Genomic DNA, 21,100 nt, shown 5'->3' with positions numbered 1-21,100 from the left:
TATTAGGCCCATGCTTCTTATCACTGCTTCTCAAGTGTAAGTAATTTCAATTACTTATTTAATGCAAGCTCAGTGAGGGCAGACTTGCTCTGTCTTGTTCATTGCCATCATGGTGCCTGGCAAATAGTAGGCTCCAACTCATTGAATAAACCTGAGCAGTATTCATTGATCATCCACAAAGTGTATGGCTGACAGGAGACAGCGTGATCATATTAACCAGATTGTAAGTTTTCACTGCTAGGGCAAGACAGGTATCACAGACTGTTATGGGAAGGCCCAAACTCCATTTTAGAGTATGGAATAATTGATCTGTGCTTCCTGACAGTTGCCTTAGGAAGAAGTCGGGTTAGGGTTTGTCGTTATCTTGTGAAATAGCTACCACTTCACTTTATGTTAAAGAGGTTCCTCCTGTAAGGGATGGGTGAGAAAATCTCTAGGTGTTTTATTAAGCTTTTAGGTTTCTTTATTTTGGGGCAAAATCTGTAAGAAACTCGTCTGAAAATTGGTATCTGACTTTTGATTATAGTCATTTTTGAGAATGACTTGGAGTTGCATCTTGAAAAGCTTCTGTTTATGTGATTCATCCAAGTGTGTGTGGTTTCCTTCAAATACTGACTGCTTCCCAAATTTTTCTTACTGAGGCACATTTGTAGATTTACGTTTTAGTCTTGAAAGTGTACTTGGGATAGAGTTTCCATTCAGTGGTGAAAAATGGATATAGGATTGAAAGCCTAGGTCTGGAGAGGTTAGCTAGATTACTGCTTCTCAAACTTTAGCATGCTTTAAGAATCACCTAGAGATTAACTAAAACACAAGTTACTGATCTCTACCCAGATAGATTCTGATTAATTAGTCCTGGGGTAGGACCCCAAAATTTGCATTTCTAATAAGCTCTCAGGTGCTGCTGTAGTTATAAAGACCATACTTGAATAATCATGACCTATGGTAGTCTTTTGAAAAGGGAAGAAAAAAATTAGTAGACTATGAAGCCAAAGTGGCAAGTTGAATAACACTGGTGACTTACACTACATTTTGACTCGATGATCTGGAGGGAAGGCTGTGGATTGAAAATGGTGGAATGAAAAGAGACTTGGGAGAGACAGACTGCCTGCAGCTGTGGCCTCTGCAGTTTATATTCCTCAGTTAGGGCAGTCCTTGCAAATGCCAGCAGCACACTGGGCGCTCTCTGCTCTGTGGCACTCACCACTGGATCCCTTCCATAAGTTGGTCACCAAATCCTAGCCTGCCTCAGAAATGACTTTTCAATCCTTTGTCCTTCCTCATTGCCTTTTCTTCAGGCCCCAGTTATCTCTCACTTGGTGTTTTGCTACAGAGTTCTGACTGTTCTGTTTCTTCTCCTTCCATGTCTGTCCTCAGCTTAATCACCAGAGTGATCATCTTAAAAATTCAGACTTGGCAAGTTATATTACTACTTTACAATCTCTGGCTACTTGTTGCCTACAGGTTTTAAGCCCAAGTGACGTACAAGTTTCTTTGTGATCTAGAGGATTTAGGATATTTTAAAAAGAAAAAGAAAAAAAAAGTGGTAAGTTCCCTTTCTCTGGAGTAAAACCTGGCACACTCTTGGCTGTGGTTGTAATATAGAAGGCAGATAGGCATTAGACAAGGGTTGAGCTTTGCTGACTTCTGAGGTAACCTGAACTCTTTTTTAAGTCTGTGACTCTATTCTGAATATGGCATAATTGCAAACCTTAAGGATCCTCTGTTTCATTAGTAAAATAGATAAAAAGAATGTGTGCCTGAATGTTACAATGAGTGCTGTTGGAGTTTGATGAAGTCAGTGATCGATTTATATCCAAATAATAGAGGGAAGACATCATGGCAGAAGTTTAGAATGAACTAGATATGTCTGTATGGGGATGATTGGTAAGGAAAAGTACAGCCTGAGCAGAGACTAGATGGGGGTGGGGTGCAGTAGAGGTGACACGTAAGGGGGGCTGTTCAGGATCAGGCTTCCTGGGGTGGGGTGTAACAGGAAGGAATTCTAGATCAGAGAGTTTGGGTCCCTGATAGGATAAATAAGCCATTTGGATCTGATCTTATAGTCTGGCAGATATGTAATTAGGGCAATAACTTGATAAAACTAATGTTTTATAAAAATGATCCACTGATGTGTAGAATGGTCTGAAAAGGGGAAAGTCTGCAAGCAAGAGGATAAGTTAAACTCTTGAAATAATTGTAGTGTTCAGTGGAGTTCTGCCCCTCTGTCTCATTTGCATAGGGACCTAGTCCTAGTTGTGAGATGCACAGGAGGAAAGATTGTATGGAACTGAGAACAAGTGGAGTCTGCTGGCTGGAAAATTTAACAATACTGATTTATTGGGGCAGTGCAGGGGGGAATCTCATTGACAGAAAGGTTAATAGGAAAACTCATTTTTGAGAAGTTGCATATAGTGAGATGTCTAAAAAATGCTTAGTAACAAGTTGGAGGTAGGAGACTGAAACCTGGGTAAGAGCTGAGTCTAGATAGAGCTTGAGAGTTGTCTGTGTAGTGGTTGATAGTTAAACCATGGAATGAAGTTAAAAATTATGGAATAGTTATACCTCCCAGGCTAGCAATGTGAAGAGAGTAGCCACATGGACCCCCGGACGATGCCTGCGGTCCCTGAGTAGAAGCATGCACCACATAGCTGGAGAGATTGGAGGAGAACCAGGATCATGTCATGTTTCTGGAAGCCAAGGAAGAGGCAGAGATAGTCTGCATCAAATATATATTTCAGGGAATATAAAGTTGGATTTGTTGTGAAGCAGGTTATTGGGATCCTTCTGAGGCAGGGAGAAGACCTGATTTCTGAGGGCTGGAGGGAAGGAAATGAGCAAGGAAAAGGTGTAAAGGTCAAGAGCACTCTGGAAAGGCATAGGAGGAGGCAGCTGAATCAGCCCAAATTCCTCAGCTTCATCTCAAGGCCCACATGTGTATAAAGCAGATAGATATAGAATGGTGGATATGCTGGCAGAATATTAGAAAGGTATAAACAGGCACATCTTTTTAAGAGCTACAAGAATCAAGGGAATCACGGGCACTAGGTTAGCTTTAAAGGGACACTGTATCCTTGACTGAAAAAGTCTTAGAGGCTGCTGTTGAAGATCTGGACCATACTTGTCTGCTCTGGTTAGGTAGGAGTGGAAATTGTTGATGCCAGGAATGAGGTGAACAGGAATAGGATTTTTAATGTCTGCTAAATTGTCTAAAGATATTATCACTTGGGTTTCCAAGCCCTTCTTTAGATTTCACTTAACAACAAAGTAGCTATTAGCACTCATGTTTTACTACTGTGATGTTCTCAAACCCTGAGAGCTTGGGTTACAGTGATCTGGAAAGAAGAAATGGGAGGGAACTCTTGTAGAATCTGAATCCTAGAGGGCAGGAGTGAAGCCAGGAAAGGATCTACAGCCAAAACCAATTCTGAAAGGACAGGAATTGAAATGTACTGAGTTGAATAATCATTCCTGTTTTTCATAAGGAGAACCTAAGGGTCAGAACTAGGATTTGAATTCAGTTTTCTCTAATATTTCAGATGAAATACTTCCTTTAGCATCCCAACCAGGAGAGGAAAGACATGGACAGTCTGATTAATGTTTAGCCAAAAGCCTCAACCCATTGTCATTTAATATTTACTAGACTTGTCCTAAAGGAAGGAGTATAGTGGATTTCCACTTCACTTCTGTTTTCTCAGACATCCTTTTGATGAGTTTGTGAACTGAGGGACAGGGAGGAGTGGGAGAGGAAAGATGGCCAAATCTATAGATCAGGCCTGCTAGAGGAACTAATCAACTAGGGAATCGCCTCAAGCAGTGGAAAGTTGACCAGATTGGTTCTTTGGTTCCCTTGTGTTGAATGGGAGCAAGCCCTGTTCTCTGCTAAAAGTTTAATCAGTTAGATCCCTGGTACTGAAAAAAATGTGCTCCGTTATCTAGCAGCACAGATATTGCCTGGGAGCTTGCTAGAAATGCAGATTCTTGGGCCCCACGCCAGCTTTATTGAATCCGACACTGTTAACAAGATCTCCAGGTGATTCATGTGTCATATGGTTTAGAAGCAAGGAGGAGTTAGACCATGAGAGGTAAGAGTAAATTTTTCAAATGAAATATTATGCCAGAGACTTTGGAGTACAATGAATTTTACTGACTGTATCTACTAAACCAGTTGTTTTGTGGGTGCTTTGAAGGCCCTGGCTCCCCATGCTGACAGTCCAGATCCTATTGTGGGTCCATCCATAGCTCCCTGCATACCTCTGTGACCTTATGTCTGGCCACTCAGCTGTGCCTTAAGCTCCTCACAACTCTTGGTCCTTCCAGGCATTGTCCTTTTGCTTAAGGTGTGTATGTCATCTCCTCACCCACACACACCCCCTTTTTTTTTTAAATGCCAAGGAAACTTCTACTTTGACTTCAAAACCTATCTGTGAAATACCTTCCCTGAGACTTCTTCACCATTTTCTTCATGTTGACATAACATTATGCTGATATTTCTACTTGAGCACTCAGGCCTGTGTCTGATACCTGTGTTAGGCAGATACTTAGAAAAACTTTGTTTAATAGCCCTTAGGTTCTTGTTACCTACTGGAACTTGGAGGCCATCTTTTTGTTGTCTAGGTTTATTGGCAGAGGGTGGGTTGAGGGGGTGACAGAAATTCTCTATAAAGGCTTAAAAAACTGAAATGTTTGAAGGAGTTTAATTTTACACTGCTTGTGTTCATTTTTATCACATTTCATGGTAAAAGGAGGCAGGGCCAACAATTTTTGCCTTGGTTTTTGATGGCATATTTATAAAGGGATAACAGAAATGCCACTAGCACTTTTGGTACCCAGAGAAGCTGGGCCATTCTGAGGTTGATGACCTGTTTTCTTTATATCTGACTGTGTATCTGTGTTTGCCCCCCTTTAATTATATAGCCCAGGTGCTCTCACAAAGTCTCAAAAAGGAAATCCCCACCCCTCTCTATCATATCTGCCCAGACTGCTCAGAGTAGCAAGTACCCTGTGCAAGTAACCGTCCCTTCTTTAGAACACCAGTTCTCGGGCAAGGCTAGCCAATCTGCTTCTCCATCTTAGTCACGCTGCTTCAGCCCCGGTACTGCCTGGTGCCTGCTGGAGCCTGTGTTTCTTGCAGCAGATTACTATATGCTTGTTCCTGGGCCCGTTTCCTGTTTCTATTCTAGTTGTTGGTGGCTCAGCTTTGCTTCCTGCCTGTGTGTCTCACACAGATTCCTCTTGCTGGAACCTTTTGTTTCCTTCGGAACAACTTCAATCTGAAAGCTAACTGAGCCCTACCTTTAGTGTGATGGCTTCTGGGGTCAGTTAGCCTTGCTGAGGCCTGTTGGGAAGTAACCCCCTCCCCACCAAGCATGCCACTTGGATCTGACCTTGTTTTTCGGTTTGTCCCCAGTCCTGCTACAGGAAGCTGGTGGTTCATTGCTTAGACCAGAAATTGGTAGAACAAGATAAGCTGGGATCTTGTGCAGGCCAGACTTGTCTTCACTCATCAGCTATGCAGGCTTGTCAGGACTGTTGTGCCCTGGTTCTTTACCACCTGGGGCATATAAACATATTTTCTGCTGTTGAGGAAGACAGTTGGTACCCTTTCTAGCCCAGGCTCAGAGAATACTTATTTTGGGTTGGGCAGGTAATGCTATCCTCAGCAGAGTAAAAGCTTACAGAGAATATAGGGATGGAAAGGAAAGCATGTGCTGACTCAACCTTCCATCTTGTGTGAGCAATTCAACACCCCCCCCCATCTTCCCCCAGAGCTTAGAGTGGAAGGGAGAAAGTGCAGAAAGTTTGTAAAAAGGGAAGAAGCAAAGGAGATTGTCCTGAACAAATGTATTTTAAAGTTCTAGGCTTCCTCATCTTGCCCATTTTCCCTACTCTTTTGGGACCATCTGATAATACTGTGTCAGACAGAGTGGTTTCTACACTGAACCTAGGCCATACTAAACCCTAGGTATGTTTAATAGAGAGGAATTTATACGGAATTGGACTTAAAAATTGTTAGGATTGAGGGAGCATGCTCTAGGCTTGTCCTCTAGGAATGGGATCTAGACCTAGATTTGACCCACCAGGGGAACTCCTGCTTGTGACCTACTATCAGAACCAGTACCCAGTTAACTGGAAGGTAAAACCAAAATGCTCCTGCAGAAACAAGTGAAGGAGGCAGAAGTACGATCTCTGCCATACTTCGGTCTAATCTTGAGTGTGATTCTAATTAGCAGAACCCGAATTGTATCCAAAACTCATCTACAAGGAAGTCTGGGAAGTGCAGTTTTTAGCTTTTTAACCTCAGCAATTAGGAAAAGAGTAAAATGAAATCAGCATGAGTTACTGCACAGAATATTCACCACACTAACACAACACCACCGTTCCTCCTCATCCCCGACTTTATATGTGAGGAACCCAGGTCCCAGAAAGTCCTTTAGGACTTGCCCAAGTTCATTCAGTAAATGAGAACATTGGGTTCCCTGACTTCTAGTCCATTGCTTTTACTATTAGGACCAATTCCTACAAAGGATCAGCAAAAGGCTCTTTTAAGAGAAGGAAGAATGCCATGTTCAGAAAACAGACTTTGTCGTCCGTATTCTCTTCTCTTCAGAGAAAGGGAAGGAGGAGGTATGGAGAGATGTAGGGTTGAGACGTCTAGGCAAGGGTAGTGGTACTATAGCTGCTGGGTTTAGATCTGCTCCCTGGGAAGATATAGGAAGCATTTATTCTGGAAGAAGAAACCTCAAAAGCTAGAATTTCCTGAAATTCCTGAGTCAACATATGGATGAACTCAGTTGCCTTGGTGATAGTGGCTTTCCTCCACCCATCTCCCCTTCCCCTTCTCTCCTGTTGGTGCTTTTATAACCTTCTACAAAGCTGTCTGGGAGACTACCTCTGTGAAGTACATGCCTTGGTTCTGCCATTGTCCTCCAAGACCAACCAAAATCTGAAAGCTAGCCCCTAGATGTGTGATGGCCAAGCTGTTTCCTGTCTTTCAGGTGGTGAGGAGTGGGTACCTGGGGTGGGGGTGGGGGACTTGGGCTTTTTGAACAAGGTACGAACCAAGTTCTCCTAGAAATGCTATCCTTACAGAAACAACTAGCCCCACCCCCACCCCCGCGTGCACCAGAGTGAGAATTTTGATCCAAACTTGGTTCAGAGGGGAGGGCCCCTAAGTGTAGAGCTATCTTAACATACCTGATAAATCAAGCATGGAATTAGCTCTATTGTCCTTTTGTCATTTTTCTAAAATATTTGGTGTTCTACCTGAAAGCTGTGATGAAACTGGTATGTGATCTAGTGCTGTCCCTTTAGGGACCAGTGCTTGATCTCTTGTTCCATCTATTTCTGAGGCCTGAACCTATTTCATCCTCCCCACCTAGTGTTAGCATGGAACTGGCTGGTATTGTGACATAATGTCTGATTGCAGTGAGGCGGAGCTCACCTCCAAGCTGTTAGCTTGCTTCCCATTTGATCTTTCCCAAGGAAGCTAAGAAGCCATGCCTTGTTGAAGGTGGAAACTAGGGGATCGAAGGCTTGAGTTGAGAGCAAATCTGTCCCTTAAAGCCAACTTTGATGTGGGAGGAATATTGAATGTGGTTTACTGAGATGAGTGAAGGTAATTTCCTGATACTTGGGGGGAGGTAGTAGAGAAACTAAGTTCCAGATAAAAGGGATCAGTATTCAGAGGAACTGTTACCAAGAATATTTGTTTTCCCTCTTCGTCTTCTACTTTTAGAACTTGACTATGTCTTTCCCTAAGTACTGAGTTGTGTTTTTGGTTTTAAAGGCCTTTGAGGTTGATGGCTGTCTTTTCTGATTTAAGATTCTATCCATTTCCCACTCTCAGATTTCTTTGTTCCACCCCTCCCCCTAAATCTTTGGATTTTATCTAGACCCATAGGTCATGGTAGGGAAGACTACTGGTTAATATAAATTTAGGGCTTTAAATATGAAACCAAGGAGGCCATCCAGCCCCCTAGACCTTGGTCTACTCTGTGTTTAGCACCATGCCAACTTTACTTCCCCTACTTGCGCACATTATGTCCTCCTTATTTTCTGGTTGCTGTAATTCTGAGGAGCAGCCAGGTGAGGTGGAAGCCTAAGGCAGTACCCCTTCCCCTTACACTTCTCAGACCTAGAATTCTGCTGTTTTCTCTGTGTTCTTTCCTCTCCTCCTTTTCCTTTTCTCCTTGCTCAAGTTCTAGGATCCAAGCTGATGATCATAATGGAACAAGGTCTTGTTTGGTTGGTCTTCCTAATACGCAATGCATGACTTGGAGAAAGTAGGGAGTTCCTAACTTCTTTGCCTTCTCTAGCTTTACAGGGCTCGTTTCCTGCTGGGATTAGAACAGCCCTATTCCATAAATATGCACTGCTCTTAACTGCTCTAACTCAGACCCAGCTCTGACCTAGTTTCATTTTTTTCAGATTTGAGTCTGTTAGCTAGTGACCCTTAGAACGCTGTACACTTTTTGGCCAAGAGGTAGTTTCTGACTAGATAAGGCATCCTCTTCTGACCAAAGTGAGAAACCTTTGCAGGGAAGGGGTGTGTGTCGAAAGGCTGGTCAGGTGGATAACGTGGGTATTACATATACTTGTTGGGGTCTGTGACAGACTGGAAAGCGAAGTCTCAACTGTTCAGTGCCTTCTGGGAGTTCTGGGATCTATTTCCACCCCCACACACAAGTTGGGAACCTGGATTCTTTTAATGCAAAACATCTGAGTTACTAGAAAAGTCTCTGTAGGAGTGTTGGGCAATGGACTGAAAGGTTCTCTGGGGCCTGTAGGTCTGCTCTTGCAGCTTCTTGTGGGTTGCCCGTTGGCCAGCTTTGGTTCCCTTGAGCCGGTACTTAGAATTTTCCTGGAGGTGGGGGCCAGCTGTAGGGAGCATCATCTATCTGTTGCCAACTATCATTGTGTTTGGTGTTTGTTTTATTGGTTTGGGGAGGGGGAAGTGCAGGGGAGATGTTGAGCAGAAGCACTCAATGTGATTAAACCTCTAGCCGAGCAGATCTGTGGGAGCGGAGTATCGACCCCTGGAAAATCAATGGGTGCTGCAGTGGCCGAGCTGCTGTTTGCAGGGGCGCCCACTGCAGGAATGCAGGCAGCCCAGCAGCCTTTCTTCTTCCCCACCTTTTCACCTCAGCAGCTCCCTCAGCTTCCACCCAAAGGGTCAGACCTACCTCAAGAGATTTTGCTGAGGTGGATTAGAACAGCAGGTTCTTGTATTTTTGTAATTAGATTGAAATTTCTCCAGTGACACAGAGCCCCGCCTCCTGACAGCCTCCTTTCCAGGCGTTCCTTTCCTGCACTGCAGTTCTGTCGAGAGCTCTTACCGAAGTGGCCAAGGCCTTTTCAGAGTTGTACTTTGCAGTTTTAGACAGGAGAGTCAGTTCTCTTGATGCCGACACCCAAGGGTCCCTCCCTCACTACGGAGGTCTAGAATTGAGGTACAAGGTTAGGGTTGGGGAATGACTATTAAAGGAAAGAGAGAGACTAACAGAGATTGGATCTAAATAAGATGATTTTGGGTAATATTTATCAATCATTTTGTCATTTGTGTGCCTGGCATTTTTCTGGTCACTAATGACATTGGAGAATATAATCCCACAGGCTAGTGGGGAAAAAGGCAGATTCAGCACAGTGCCATCAGTCCTGAAACACTGGGTCTAGAGGATCTCGAAGGGACTCAGTGCCCTGCCTATAGGATGTGGGTGAGGGGTCGGGAATTATACTGTGATTATGGAGGCTTTGCCCCTACAAAGCTGTTCTCATCTTTGACGTTCCCAAGGGGAAAAATGATTTTTGTCTATAGTTGCTACACCTGTAGTGTAACTTCAGACAATTGGTCTTCCTACCCAGTTCTCGCTGATGGCTGGGAACTGTGCCACTCTGCTGTGTTTGTTAGAGGAGACCTCTGTTGCCCCGTTGTTGGAGCACAGCTGTGGGCAGGGGGTTGAAGCTTGCTTGGCTCATGCCCCCAGGAAAGGAGCTCTCCCACGTTGTAGTTTGGGGAATGGGGCTCGTAAACAAGACCCAACTGACCTGCAGTTTGGAAGGGTGGCTGCAGGCTGGGTGAGGAGGAAAGTGTGAGGGTTAGGAATTGTCCAAGATGAGGCCACCTAGAGGCCAGGGATGTTTTGCCTTCTCTCTCTGTTTTGCCACACCCTAGTGCTTGATAATAGGATTAGGGCACATGAATACCAGCAGAGATCAGGCACCTACCTTCATGGTACTTAACTTCCTGTTAGTCTCCGCAAACGGTAGGTCACTCTCTCCTCCCTCCTCCCCCCATACTTCAAGTACCCTTCTAAGGACCCAGAGGTGAGGAAAAGTACTATTCCCTTTAGTGTAGACAAAGTAGGTTTAAATTAAGAGAGTTATAGATAAAAGGGCTGACTTGAAATAACCATTAAAGGTTTAGAAAGAAAGAAATTTATAGGAAGAGTGGGTAGGATAGAGGGGACGATATAGTACTATAGACCTATAGAGTTGGATTATCTAGTTTTAGTCTCCTACAGAAGAACTAAGTGATGCCTAGTGAGGTTAGCCTCTTAGAGTCATGTGGCTAATTACTGAGCATATCTGGAGACAGGTTGTTGCCTGACTTTGGAGCATGGAGCGTAGCCTTTGATAGCGGCAAACTTCCACCTTATGGTGGAAAGAGTGCAGACTTTGGAATCAGAGGGATATAGGTTTAAATCCCAGTTTTTTGTTTAATAGCTTCCTGTCCTTGATTAAGTCAGAAACTTCTGAGCTTGCTTGCTACTTTGTTAAAATGGGGATGATATGTACCTCAGAAGATGATTGTGAGGATGAAACGTGAGACAGCCATGTACCTTAGGGTTGAACGCATCATAGTCTCATATTTGTGTCAGTTCTGCTTCCTTTATAGAGGGAAGCACAAAGGGGTGCTTTTTTCCTCTTTCCAACATCCTCTGAATTTGGAGATTTGGTCTCCCAGGGTTTTATGAGTTCTGATGTTTATGTGTAGTGGATTCTTCTTGGAGGTGAGCCCCTGAAAAAAGTATTCTGGAGACAGGAAGAGTCTGACCTTTCTCTACTGTTCATTGCCCACAGGCAGCCAGAAGATACCAAGAAGAAATGATTCATTATCCCCAGAATAATTGCTTGTAGAAAAAGAGAAGAGGGAGTTTGGTGAGGAGTTTTGGGAAACTTTCGGGTGGAAGGGGTTGTTAAGATACAGAGTTCTCAGAGCTTTTTCCCAGAGCAGTTCCTGCTATTCCAAATGGTGAGTATAGTTCAGGCAGGGATGTGTGTGGTCCTAAGCTTAAAGGATAGTGCCAGCGTCTGCATCTTTTCTGTCCCCTTCCTCGCCACCTGCTAAAACCCTGACTTGGAAGTCAGAGGCAGCCTGTTGTATGTGTTGATTCGTTCTTGGCGTTCCAGCCAGCACCAGCTAGCCTACTCTCAGGGGAGGGTGGCATTTAATCTGTTGGACTGAGACTGCTCACTGAAACAGCAGTGCAGCAGTTCTGTAACTCTGCAGTCCCTACTAGTCTGGGTGGGTCAGATCACCCATCCTTCCATTTAGCAAAGACTGAGGAGAGAAGAGAGAAATATTGTACTGAATATTAAGTGTTTGATAGAGGTAGCCTCTTCCTTTCCTGACCCTTGACAAATATGTTGCTTAAAGAAAGCTTTATGAAAAACCAGGTCTCCCCAAAACTTATTGCCTTAATTAGTTCCTAAGTAATTGTCTTTTTCTTCTTTCCTTGAAGTTTGTCAAAACTGTTACCTCCTTTCCTATCATCTGCCTTTCTTCAAAGGTTAAGTTTCCCATTCTCTTCTGTGTTCTTCAGGATTTCCTCCCATTCTCCAGCCTGAGAGCAGCCTCCTGCTATGGCCATGGATCTGTTAGGTTAGACCGGGGGAGAAACACCTGACAAATTGCTACTGCAAATTTGGTCATTTCAGGCTGTGCATCTGGACTTTTTTCATCCAAGGCTCGTCATTTAAGTGAATATGGCTGAGTTGCGAGGTTCACACAGGTGCGCACACACGCACGTTTACTACAAGCACGTGTGTAGGGTTTACCTGGGGTGGATGGTTTCCCTGCCAGTAGTCAGCACAACTTGGCAAAAGCTCTTCACAACTGCAAGAATATGGGAACTCTCTCTGGGGGTTAACAAAAACTCCATTTTTTAAGGATTCAGCCAAATTAATGAGAAAACCCTAAATCTGAGCATTGCCATGAGCCCGTTCTTTGGACTTGTTATTTAAACTACTCAGCAAAACGAGCTGATGTCATCCTTCTGGGTCTCTGTTGGGGGATTGTTTAACCCTCCTTCTTTAACCTTGATCTGGTATCTTCCTGCTTGAAAATGTACTTCATCAGGCAGCCAATTCATGTTAGAACTTGCAGCCCTTCCTGTGAGAGTGCTAGCAAATCCCCCCTTCCCGCTTGCCACACACACACCCACAATGAGGTATGGACTGTGTGATTTCGGTCATGGTTTTGTTGTGGTGTGAAGAGAAGGTGTTAGCTGCTGAGTTCTGTTTGTCAGCAGAGCCTGACAAACCCATGCTGGCACTAGCTGGGGCTGGGCAACCAATCACAGCTGGAACAGTTATCGTCATGGAGTCCCTGTGGGCTTCCTCTATCAGGTCACATCCCAAAATAACATTGGGCAGTATTTCAAGTGAAGAAACGAAGGCTCTTGGGGCTGTAGCCAGCCTGGAGTGTGAGATTCTGTGTGAAAGAGTTGGACCTGCTCCAGTGCTTTTGATCTGCATGGTAGATGAGCAATAAAATGCATGAAACACGTTGGAAACACGTGAGGAAATTCTCCCTGGCCCTGCTGCTTCTTTGGAACTGGCAGGGCACTGAGTGGGCTGATCTCACCTCCCATCTTTCAGCAGGATAATGCTTGGAGGAAAGCAAACCCGGAAAAAGAGATCTTTCCACTTACAGGGCATTGCTACAGTTGTTTCAGCAGCACTCCTGGAAGGCACCTGTTAGGTGGACCCTTTTAGGAGAACTGAGAACCTGAATCCTGAAATCTAAGGGTGGCCTTACCAGGGAGAGAGAATGGGGGCTTGGATTGATTGAACTGTGTGTGATAAATGTGTTGTGGACAGCCGAACTCGTTAGGCACATTGAAGTCTGACTCAACAGTCAGACATCCGGCTTTTTGTGGAACAAAAGACCTGAAAAACTGGCTTTTTGTAGGGTAGAAAGCAGAGGTGTGTCCTGTGCAATAAAAGGACATGGAGTTCAGAGCAGTATCTGTTGATGTAGATAGAGGGGATCAGACCTCTTTTGGAGTCTTCTGCCCTTACCATTCCCATTTCCCAATAAAAACATCTACTGTGATTAACCACTGGGACTGATGGGTATGTCTTACATCTTATACTGCTGTATGTTGTCATCTCTCTCATTCCAGGCTATTGCTGCTGGTATTGGGTTTTCCATATGGCCCTGACCATATGGTACCAGCAGAGTTTCATGCAAATGCCCCAGGGATGTCACAAATTCAGATTTGTCCAGTCCTCTCATTGTATAAGTGAGAAAGCTGAAACCCAACTTGTTGATAGCTTGCTCAAGGTCACAGCTGATGAGTATCAAGAGCTGGGCATTGGTCTCCTAACTCAAGGGTATGATGCTTTTTCCTTAGTCTATATAGTATCACAGCATAATGGAAAGAGAAAGAACACTGGCTTTACAGAGATCTGGGTTCAAAGTCTAGTTTCTGCCACTTATTTGCTGGATGGCCTGGGCATGTAGCCCAGTCTTTCTGAGCATCAGCTTGCCTCTGTTTAGCATGTCGGTAGTAGTAGTACCTACTTCCAAGAGTTGTAGCAAAATAAGTAACTCCTTAAAGTGCTCAGCAGGTACTCAGATGATAGTTATTGTTAGTATGAATGTAAATGATCTGTCCTTTCCTATGCTAACATTCTGGTTTTTGAATTTTTATAAATCAACTCCCCCCCATGCTGACCAGTTGCCATCTGATAAAAATGATAGTTTGAGTGACTGGCCTCAAACCAACCAAATGAGAGAGAGAAGATTAATGCTGATTCCTTCCTCACTATTTTTCTGTGCCCAGGCATCCCAGCCCACATGGGGCTGCTGTTGACAGTGGTTTATTTAACATTTTTTCTCCAAGGAGCTCAGGGCACTTTACCAAAACTGACAGTCCTCCTCAGGGTGCCTCTGTGAAGGAAGCTACCATGTTGTCACCACAGGTGCTTCTGGGTCCCTGAGAGTCCAGCCCTAGGGGCTGACAGTGTTTTCTTCAGGCTCCTGGGATTCCTCAGCTGGACTAGGACATTCACTTGTGGACTTATGGAGAGCCTGGTTTTTAACAAAAGTGTGGCTGAAGGAGCATCTGCAGGCCCTGCCCTGATCCTATAACAGTGGTTGGTGGGATTCCTTCCTTCCTTCCTTCCTTCCTTCCTTCCTTCCTTCCTTCCTTCCTTCCTTCCTTCCTTTCTTTCTTTCTTTCTTTCTTTCTTTCTTTCTTTCTTTCTTTCTTTCTTTCTTTCTCTCTCTCTCTCTCTCTCTCTCTCTCTTTCTTTCTTTCGTATAATTGACATAGTAACATTATATAACTTTCGGGTGTACAACATAATGATTCAGTATTTGTATATACTGCAAAATGAGTACCACAGTAAGTCTAGCTAACATCCGTCACCTACGTAGTTAAAGAATTTTTTCTAATTATGAGAACTTTTTTTTAAAGATTTCTAATATGCAGTACAGTGTTATTAATTTTAGTTGCCATGCTGTACATTACATCCCCATGGGTTGCTTATTTTATAGGTGGAAGTTTATACCTTTTGACTCCCTTCACTCATTTCTCCCACCCCCACCCCGACAACAACCAGTCTGTTCTTTGTGAGCTTGGTTTTTGTTTTGTTTTGGGTTCCACATGTAAGTGAGATCATATGGTAATTGCCTTTCTCTGTCTGACTTATTTCACTTAGCATAATGCCCTCAAGGTCCATCCATGTTGTTGCAGATGGGAAGATTTCATTCCTTTTTTTTTTAATGACTGAGTAATATTCCTGTGTGCACATGCATGTGCATCCCATTTTCTTTATCCAGTCATCTGTCAGTGGACACTTAGGTTATTTTCATCTCTTGGCTATTCTAAATAGTGCTGCAGTGAACCTGGCTGTGTGTGTGTATCTTTTCAAGTTAGTGTTCTCATTTTCTTCCGATAAATACCCAGAAGTAGAATTGCTGGATCATTTGGTAGTTCTGTTTTTTGCTTTTTTGAGGAACCTCCATACTGTTTCCTATCGTGACTGCACCAGTTTATATTCCCACTAACAGTGCATGAGGGTTCCCTTTTTTCCACATCCTTGACAATACTTGTTTGTTCTCATCTTTTTGATAATAGCCATCCTAACACACGTGAGACTCATTGTGGTTTTGAATTGCATTTCCCTGATGATTAGTGATGTTGAACATCCTCTTTTTTTCCCCGCTCCTCAGTTCCTCAGAAGGTATCCAAGGATATACACCAAAGGGAACAGGGGTTCCTCTATTGGAGGCAGCAGCAAGAGAGCAAAGGGGGACTTTGATTTTACCCATAAATGTTTATGAGAATGTTTGTTTTACTTCCTTAATTAAAGACAAAAATGTTTAAAACACTTAACTTTTCAAGGTCATTTAAAGAGTTCTTGTCTTCTGGATGGACCTTTGATTCCTGTTCTGTTCCAAAATATGTTGGTTTCTTTTTCCTTTAAGCAAGTAGCTCTTGTTACCAGAAGCTGGTGGTTTGATAAAGAGTGGAGACTATAGGGAGGGATGTTGAGGATAGCTACTGGTCCCTAAAACAGAACTGGGCTGTGGTTTCTGTTACAGGCCAGGGTGTAACAAGTTGCTTTTAAGGCCTTTTCTGACCTACACAATTGGCTCCTCTTGTCATCTTGCTGCCTCTTTGAGTTTACTCTCCTTGGTTCAGAAGCCAAGTGTCCCAAGTATAGCTTAGCCCTCAACGTGCAGAAGGAATCCTCCTCTCTTGGGATGAACCTAGGGCTCTTTATAGATCCAGGTACTTTATTCCTTTGAGAGGAAAGAGGCTCTTTGGTGTTACCTAGCAGAGGGCTTCTTGAGTTCTCTTCCATGCTAGAACTAATTCTAATTGCATTTTTAAAGCATTCTATGGTGTACTGGGTCTGCTTCTTACAGGAAAGCAATAACATTTCCTGGTTTCTCAACTAACATTGAGAGCTGGACACAGGCACAAATGTGCACCTACCTACCTGCCTTGCCCTCAAGGCATGCTTTGTTCCTCTAGAACTCAGCAGAAATGCTCCCAGCCTAGTGAAGTAATCAACTGATTTGCAAAAAGTCCAACCAACCTGGATACTTATGGGAGGGCCTAAAAGGTGCTCTCTGATCTCCAATGTTATTGTCAGACTCCAGGATTAGAATCATCTCAAACTAATCTTTCTAAGATGAGCTTCTTGTGAGAATAGGAATAGACTCAAATCTATTTTGGATTTCCTTCCTCTTCAGATACGTCTCTTTAAGAGAATTCTTCTTAACCATTTGAGTATTAGGGTTTTCCCAGATCTGAGTCTGTACCCAAAGCTTTCATCCTTTCTTGGGTACAGCTAGTTCCCAGCCTTACGTTACTGTGTGGAGTTGAGCCAATGGTATTGCTGGAGAATGAACTTGGGGCAAGGTCTGGAGGTACATTTCCTGGGGTGAATATTTTTCATATTGAGCACCTGATTGCTAATCTTGGTGCTTACTGGCCTAGAGAGGACTCTACTGATTAATTCAAGACAAGCACAACACCCAAATAAACAATAAGTTCTCATTGAAAAATCTAAAACTAGGGAAAAAACTGGGTTTTGTTCAGTTGGTAAACATTTGTTCGTCCTGGTTGTTGGCCAGGTGTTAGGAATATAGTCCCAGACCTTCTTGGCTGTTAAGGAATTGGCTGTGTAATACATCCCTTTCTTACCTCCTACCCCTTATGTTTTAAAGTATGGTAACTTGGAGTAAATCCTTGGTAAATGTAGGTTATAATAATCTGACAGAGAGGGGATCTGTGAACATTGCCCAAACTTGTTAACATTTTCTTGTAGCTTCTGGTGCCATCCTGGCAGTGTTTTGTTTAGTTTCCCCATTGGAAAAGAATTTAAAGGCTCACTGAAAGAGCTGCTCTCTTACCACTATAGAAGGGGGCTGGGAAAGAAGATAAAAGTACTAGATCTGCTTCTGGTGGATAGACCAGGGATTGGCAAACTACAGCTTGTGGGCTAGTTACTTGTTTTTATAAATAAAGTTTTATTAGCGCACAGTCACATCCATTTGTTTATGTATTGTCTGTGACTGCTTTTGCGCTATGAAGGCAGATTTACTGGTTTTGACAAAGACTGTATGGCCTGCAGAGTCTAAAATATTTTCTGTCTAGCCCTGTAATAGAGTTTGCCACATATAAACTATAGTATCATGACTACATAATGTGTGCAGTTTGTTTAGTTTTGGTTGTTTAAGGAAAATGCTAATCATATAGTAGGGTCATTGAAAGAAGAGTCTTTCTGCCTAATATTGCTAATCCATGTTCTTGTGTGTCTGTTCCAGGATCTGTCTGGTTCAATAGACGATCTCCCCATGGGGACAGAAGGAGCTCTGAGCCCTGGAGTGAGCACATCAGGGATTTCCAGCAGCCAAGGGGAGCAGAGTAATCCAGCTCAGTCTCCTTTCTCTCCCCATACCTCCCCTCACCTGCCTGGCATTCGAGGCCCCTCCCCGTCGCCTGTTGGCTCTCCTGCCAGTGTTGCTCAGTCTCGCTCAGGACCACTCTCGCCTGCTGCAGTGCCAGGTACTCTCCAGTACAAGGCTTTGGGGAGGGAGAAAAGGGACTGGCCCCCAGCAATATCAGGGAGCCCTAACCTTCCACTGGCAGAGAGTTTCCCTTCAGCATTTGAAGAAGGGAGATGGGAGCCCCTTGGCTGGATGCCTCTGTGTAATACCGGGAGGTTCTTGGCCTTCCCAGGAGCCGTTTCCAGTTCTTGCTTGACCTTCTAGCTAAAATTTCCAGGCTTAGCCAAGATCGGCTTACTTCTTTCTCTGTCTGGAGCAGGCAACCAGATGCCACCTCGACCTCCCAGTGGCCAGTCGGACAGCATCATGCATCCTTCTATGAACCAATCAAGCATTGCCCAAGATCGAGGTGAGAGCCTGGGCTTCAAGGGAGGGGTGGAGGGCAAAGACAGACCTTTGACTGATTATCTGTGCAACAGCTTTTGGAGAACTGTGTGACCATGAAACTTAGAGGACAATCTCAGCAACAGATTATGAAGTTAGAATGGGCTTGGCCATGTTGGTAGCTCCAGAATGATGTTCCCTCACAGTCATTCTTGTTGTTGTGTTTTAATGAATTCCCTGCTACATTATGCCTAATTTTGGTCAACAAATACTGAATACTCAGCATTAAATCTTTACCCATTAAATCCTACATCTTTCTTTTTTTTTTTTTTTTTTTCTTTTTTTTTTGGTCATTACTATTTGTTCTTCAAACCTCTGTTTTGTAGAAACAGTTGACATGCCCTTGTTAATGGCTGTGTCATTTTTGGGGGTGCCTAAAATGGCACATAATTATATAGCAGATAAGATGGAGACTTTATGCAAGTATCTGCTAAAGAAAATGTAGATAGTAAAGTCCTAGGATAAAGGAGAGCATTTGTTCCCATTGTACAAAGGTAATAACCCTATGGACACTATCCATAAATAGGTTACATGCAGAGGAACCCCCAGATGCCCCAGTACAGTTCCCCACAGCCTGGCTCAGCCTTATCTCCACGTCAGCCTTCTGGAGGACAGATGCACGCAGGCATGGGCTCCTACCAGCAGAACTCCATGGGGAGCTATGGTCCCCAGGGGAGTCAGTACGGCCCACAGGGTGAGTACACTACCCAGGTAGGAGTACATGGAGGTGAGATGAGAAAAGAGTTCTTTGTTTCATGTGCTGCTATCTGGGTTATAAGAGTAGGACTGTCCTTTGCCTTAAATTGATCAAAGTCAGGCCCTAAAATGAGGCAGGGCGGCCACCATGGGAAAGTCCTTGAATGTTCCTGAGCCTCTGTTTCATCTGTAAAATGGAGATAAGGTATTTAGGCCAAGACTGAGCATGGACACTTCAGTGGTAATTACTAGTTATTACTTTTTTTTTTTTTTTTGTTAGTAAATTAGTCCTAACAGAATAAATCTTTGCTCAAAATGAGCTGTAGGTGGATCTAAAACCGAGTGTCTTAACACAGATCATGAGAGATGACTGTGTAGAAAGGAAAGAATTCTGGGAGTTGAAGAGCCTGGATAGCAGCAAACCCAGCCTTGCCTGCCAGCCAGCCTTGCCCTGTGCTGTGCTGTCTATAAGATGAGGGGACAACTGAGACCTGCCTTTATATGTTCGTGGCCCCCCTTTACTTTTTTTTCATGGACCATGAAGTTGTTTGTTTGTTTTTTAAAGAGACCATGAAGTTGGTCTCATTCCAGACCAATTATTAAATCATTCCCATTATTACCTTTAGAGTTTTAGAATTGAGCTAAGTTAGTCAGTTGCTAGTAAGTCACTAATCAAGTCTCTGCATCTTCTCTCTTTCCCCACCCAGGAGGCTACCCTAGGCAGCCGAACTATAATGCCTTGCCCAATGCTAACTACCCCAGTGCAGGCATGGCTGGAAGCATGAATCCTATGGGTGCTGGAGGTCAGATGCATGGGCAGCCTGGCATCCCACCTTATGGCACACTCCCTCCAGGGAGAATGAGTCACACCTCCATGGGCAACCGGCCTTATGGCCCCAACATGGCCAATATGCCACCTCAGGTTGGGTCAGGGATGTGTCCCCCACCAGGGGGCATGAACCGGAAAACTCAAGAAACTGCTGTCGCCATGCATGTTGCTGCCAACTCTATCCAAAACAGGTAAGGCCTTGGAAGTGAAGAGGTTATCAGTGTAAGGAAGCAAACTGTGTAGTCATTCAGGTCATTGGGATACTTCTGGACCTAAACCATGTCATCTTGTTAAGTAGATATTTTGTTGAGAGCTCTTTAGAAAACAAGCTTTCCTTACAGTGAAAAACAAAAATGCTGATTTGTAAGCATCTTAGATTGGTAACAAATTTCACATGACCAGATATCATATGTAAAGAACTTTATAAAACACATTATTTTGATTAATATAAAATAAGTCTTCAGAGTGTCTTCATTTCTTCTGGCAATCTGTTTCTTGGTTTCCAAAAGGATTTTTAATGGTACACATGATTTGGATCTGCGATGTAAGAAATAGAGAATGATGAGATTGTGGTTTGACATTTCTCCTACTGTTCTGAGTGGTCCTGTGTATTTCACTCTGGTGCAAAAGTGCAGAAGGCTCATGTGATTTGGTTTAATGACTTTAAGATTCACCTCTTCTTCCTTGGCCACTGACTTCAGTAAATGTGATTCTACTGTTTTGAAGACTGTGCACCCCATTGGTGGTGCCTACAGTTCTTAAAGTAACTTTTACTGGAATGTTGATGAACCAAGGTAGAGTAGGGTGATTGACTGTAAAGAGGTGAGTTTGGTAGTACTTTAGAATGATGGAAGGGCAAAGTTTGCAGTAGGCCCATCAAGAAAGGATATAAAGCCCCTCCAGGTGTATGCTATGAGGGGTCCAGTTTGGTTGGGGTGACATGACAGAGTGATAAAATTGAGCATTTTAATCTAGGCCTTTAGCCATAGAGAGGGCTCTTAAATGGAATCACAGCTTGACTTTGGAGGTGCCTTAAAGGGAGGTGGTACTGAAGAGACACAGGGCTCCAGTCTTCAAAGAACGTATCCTTTAAAATTGAGCCATGATTTCCTTTTGAGAGCTTGAACCCTCTTAGAACCTTTTGTGGGAGGTAGAAGAGGAGAATATCCTGGGTTTAATCCCCAGTACGTCCATTAAAAAAAAAATTAAAGTTTAAAAAGAAAGAAAATCTAGGCGCATGGTTGTGGTTTGTAAGACCCATAAACTTTTTCCTTGTAAGCCTAACTCAGTGATCTTGGCTCACAACCCTATTTAGCTCAAATCCAAATCTGAAAGCTCAGTGTCTCTAACTCACAACTCTCTCTCACACTTTGCAT

The 21,100-nt window shown here is 43.6% G+C and overlaps 1 protein-coding gene across 2 annotated transcripts in view; it reads left to right on the top strand.

The window, feature by feature from the left end:
- Positions 1 to 21,100, top strand: part of ARID1A (AT-rich interaction domain 1A) — a 65,707-nt gene that overhangs the window by 31,368 nt on the left and 13,239 nt on the right. For both annotated transcript variants that reach the window (XM_031464444.2, XM_031464443.2), the window contains exons 5-8: positions 17,573 to 17,813; positions 18,075 to 18,164; positions 18,726 to 18,893; positions 19,603 to 19,915. In XM_031464444.2, coding sequence (XP_031320304.1) covers positions 17,573 to 17,813; positions 18,075 to 18,164; positions 18,726 to 18,893; positions 19,603 to 19,915 — 812 coding nt within the window. The remainder of the gene's footprint in view (positions 1 to 17,572; positions 17,814 to 18,074; positions 18,165 to 18,725; positions 18,894 to 19,602; positions 19,916 to 21,100) is intronic.

The sequence above is a fragment of the Camelus dromedarius genome, chromosome 14 (assembly GCF_036321535.1).
Source record: "Camelus dromedarius isolate mCamDro1 chromosome 14, mCamDro1.pat, whole genome shotgun sequence".
NCBI lineage: Eukaryota > Metazoa > Chordata > Mammalia > Artiodactyla > Camelidae > Camelus > Camelus dromedarius.
The sequence above is the reverse complement of the archived record's forward strand: the minus strand, read 5'-3'. Positions and strand labels throughout refer to the sequence as shown.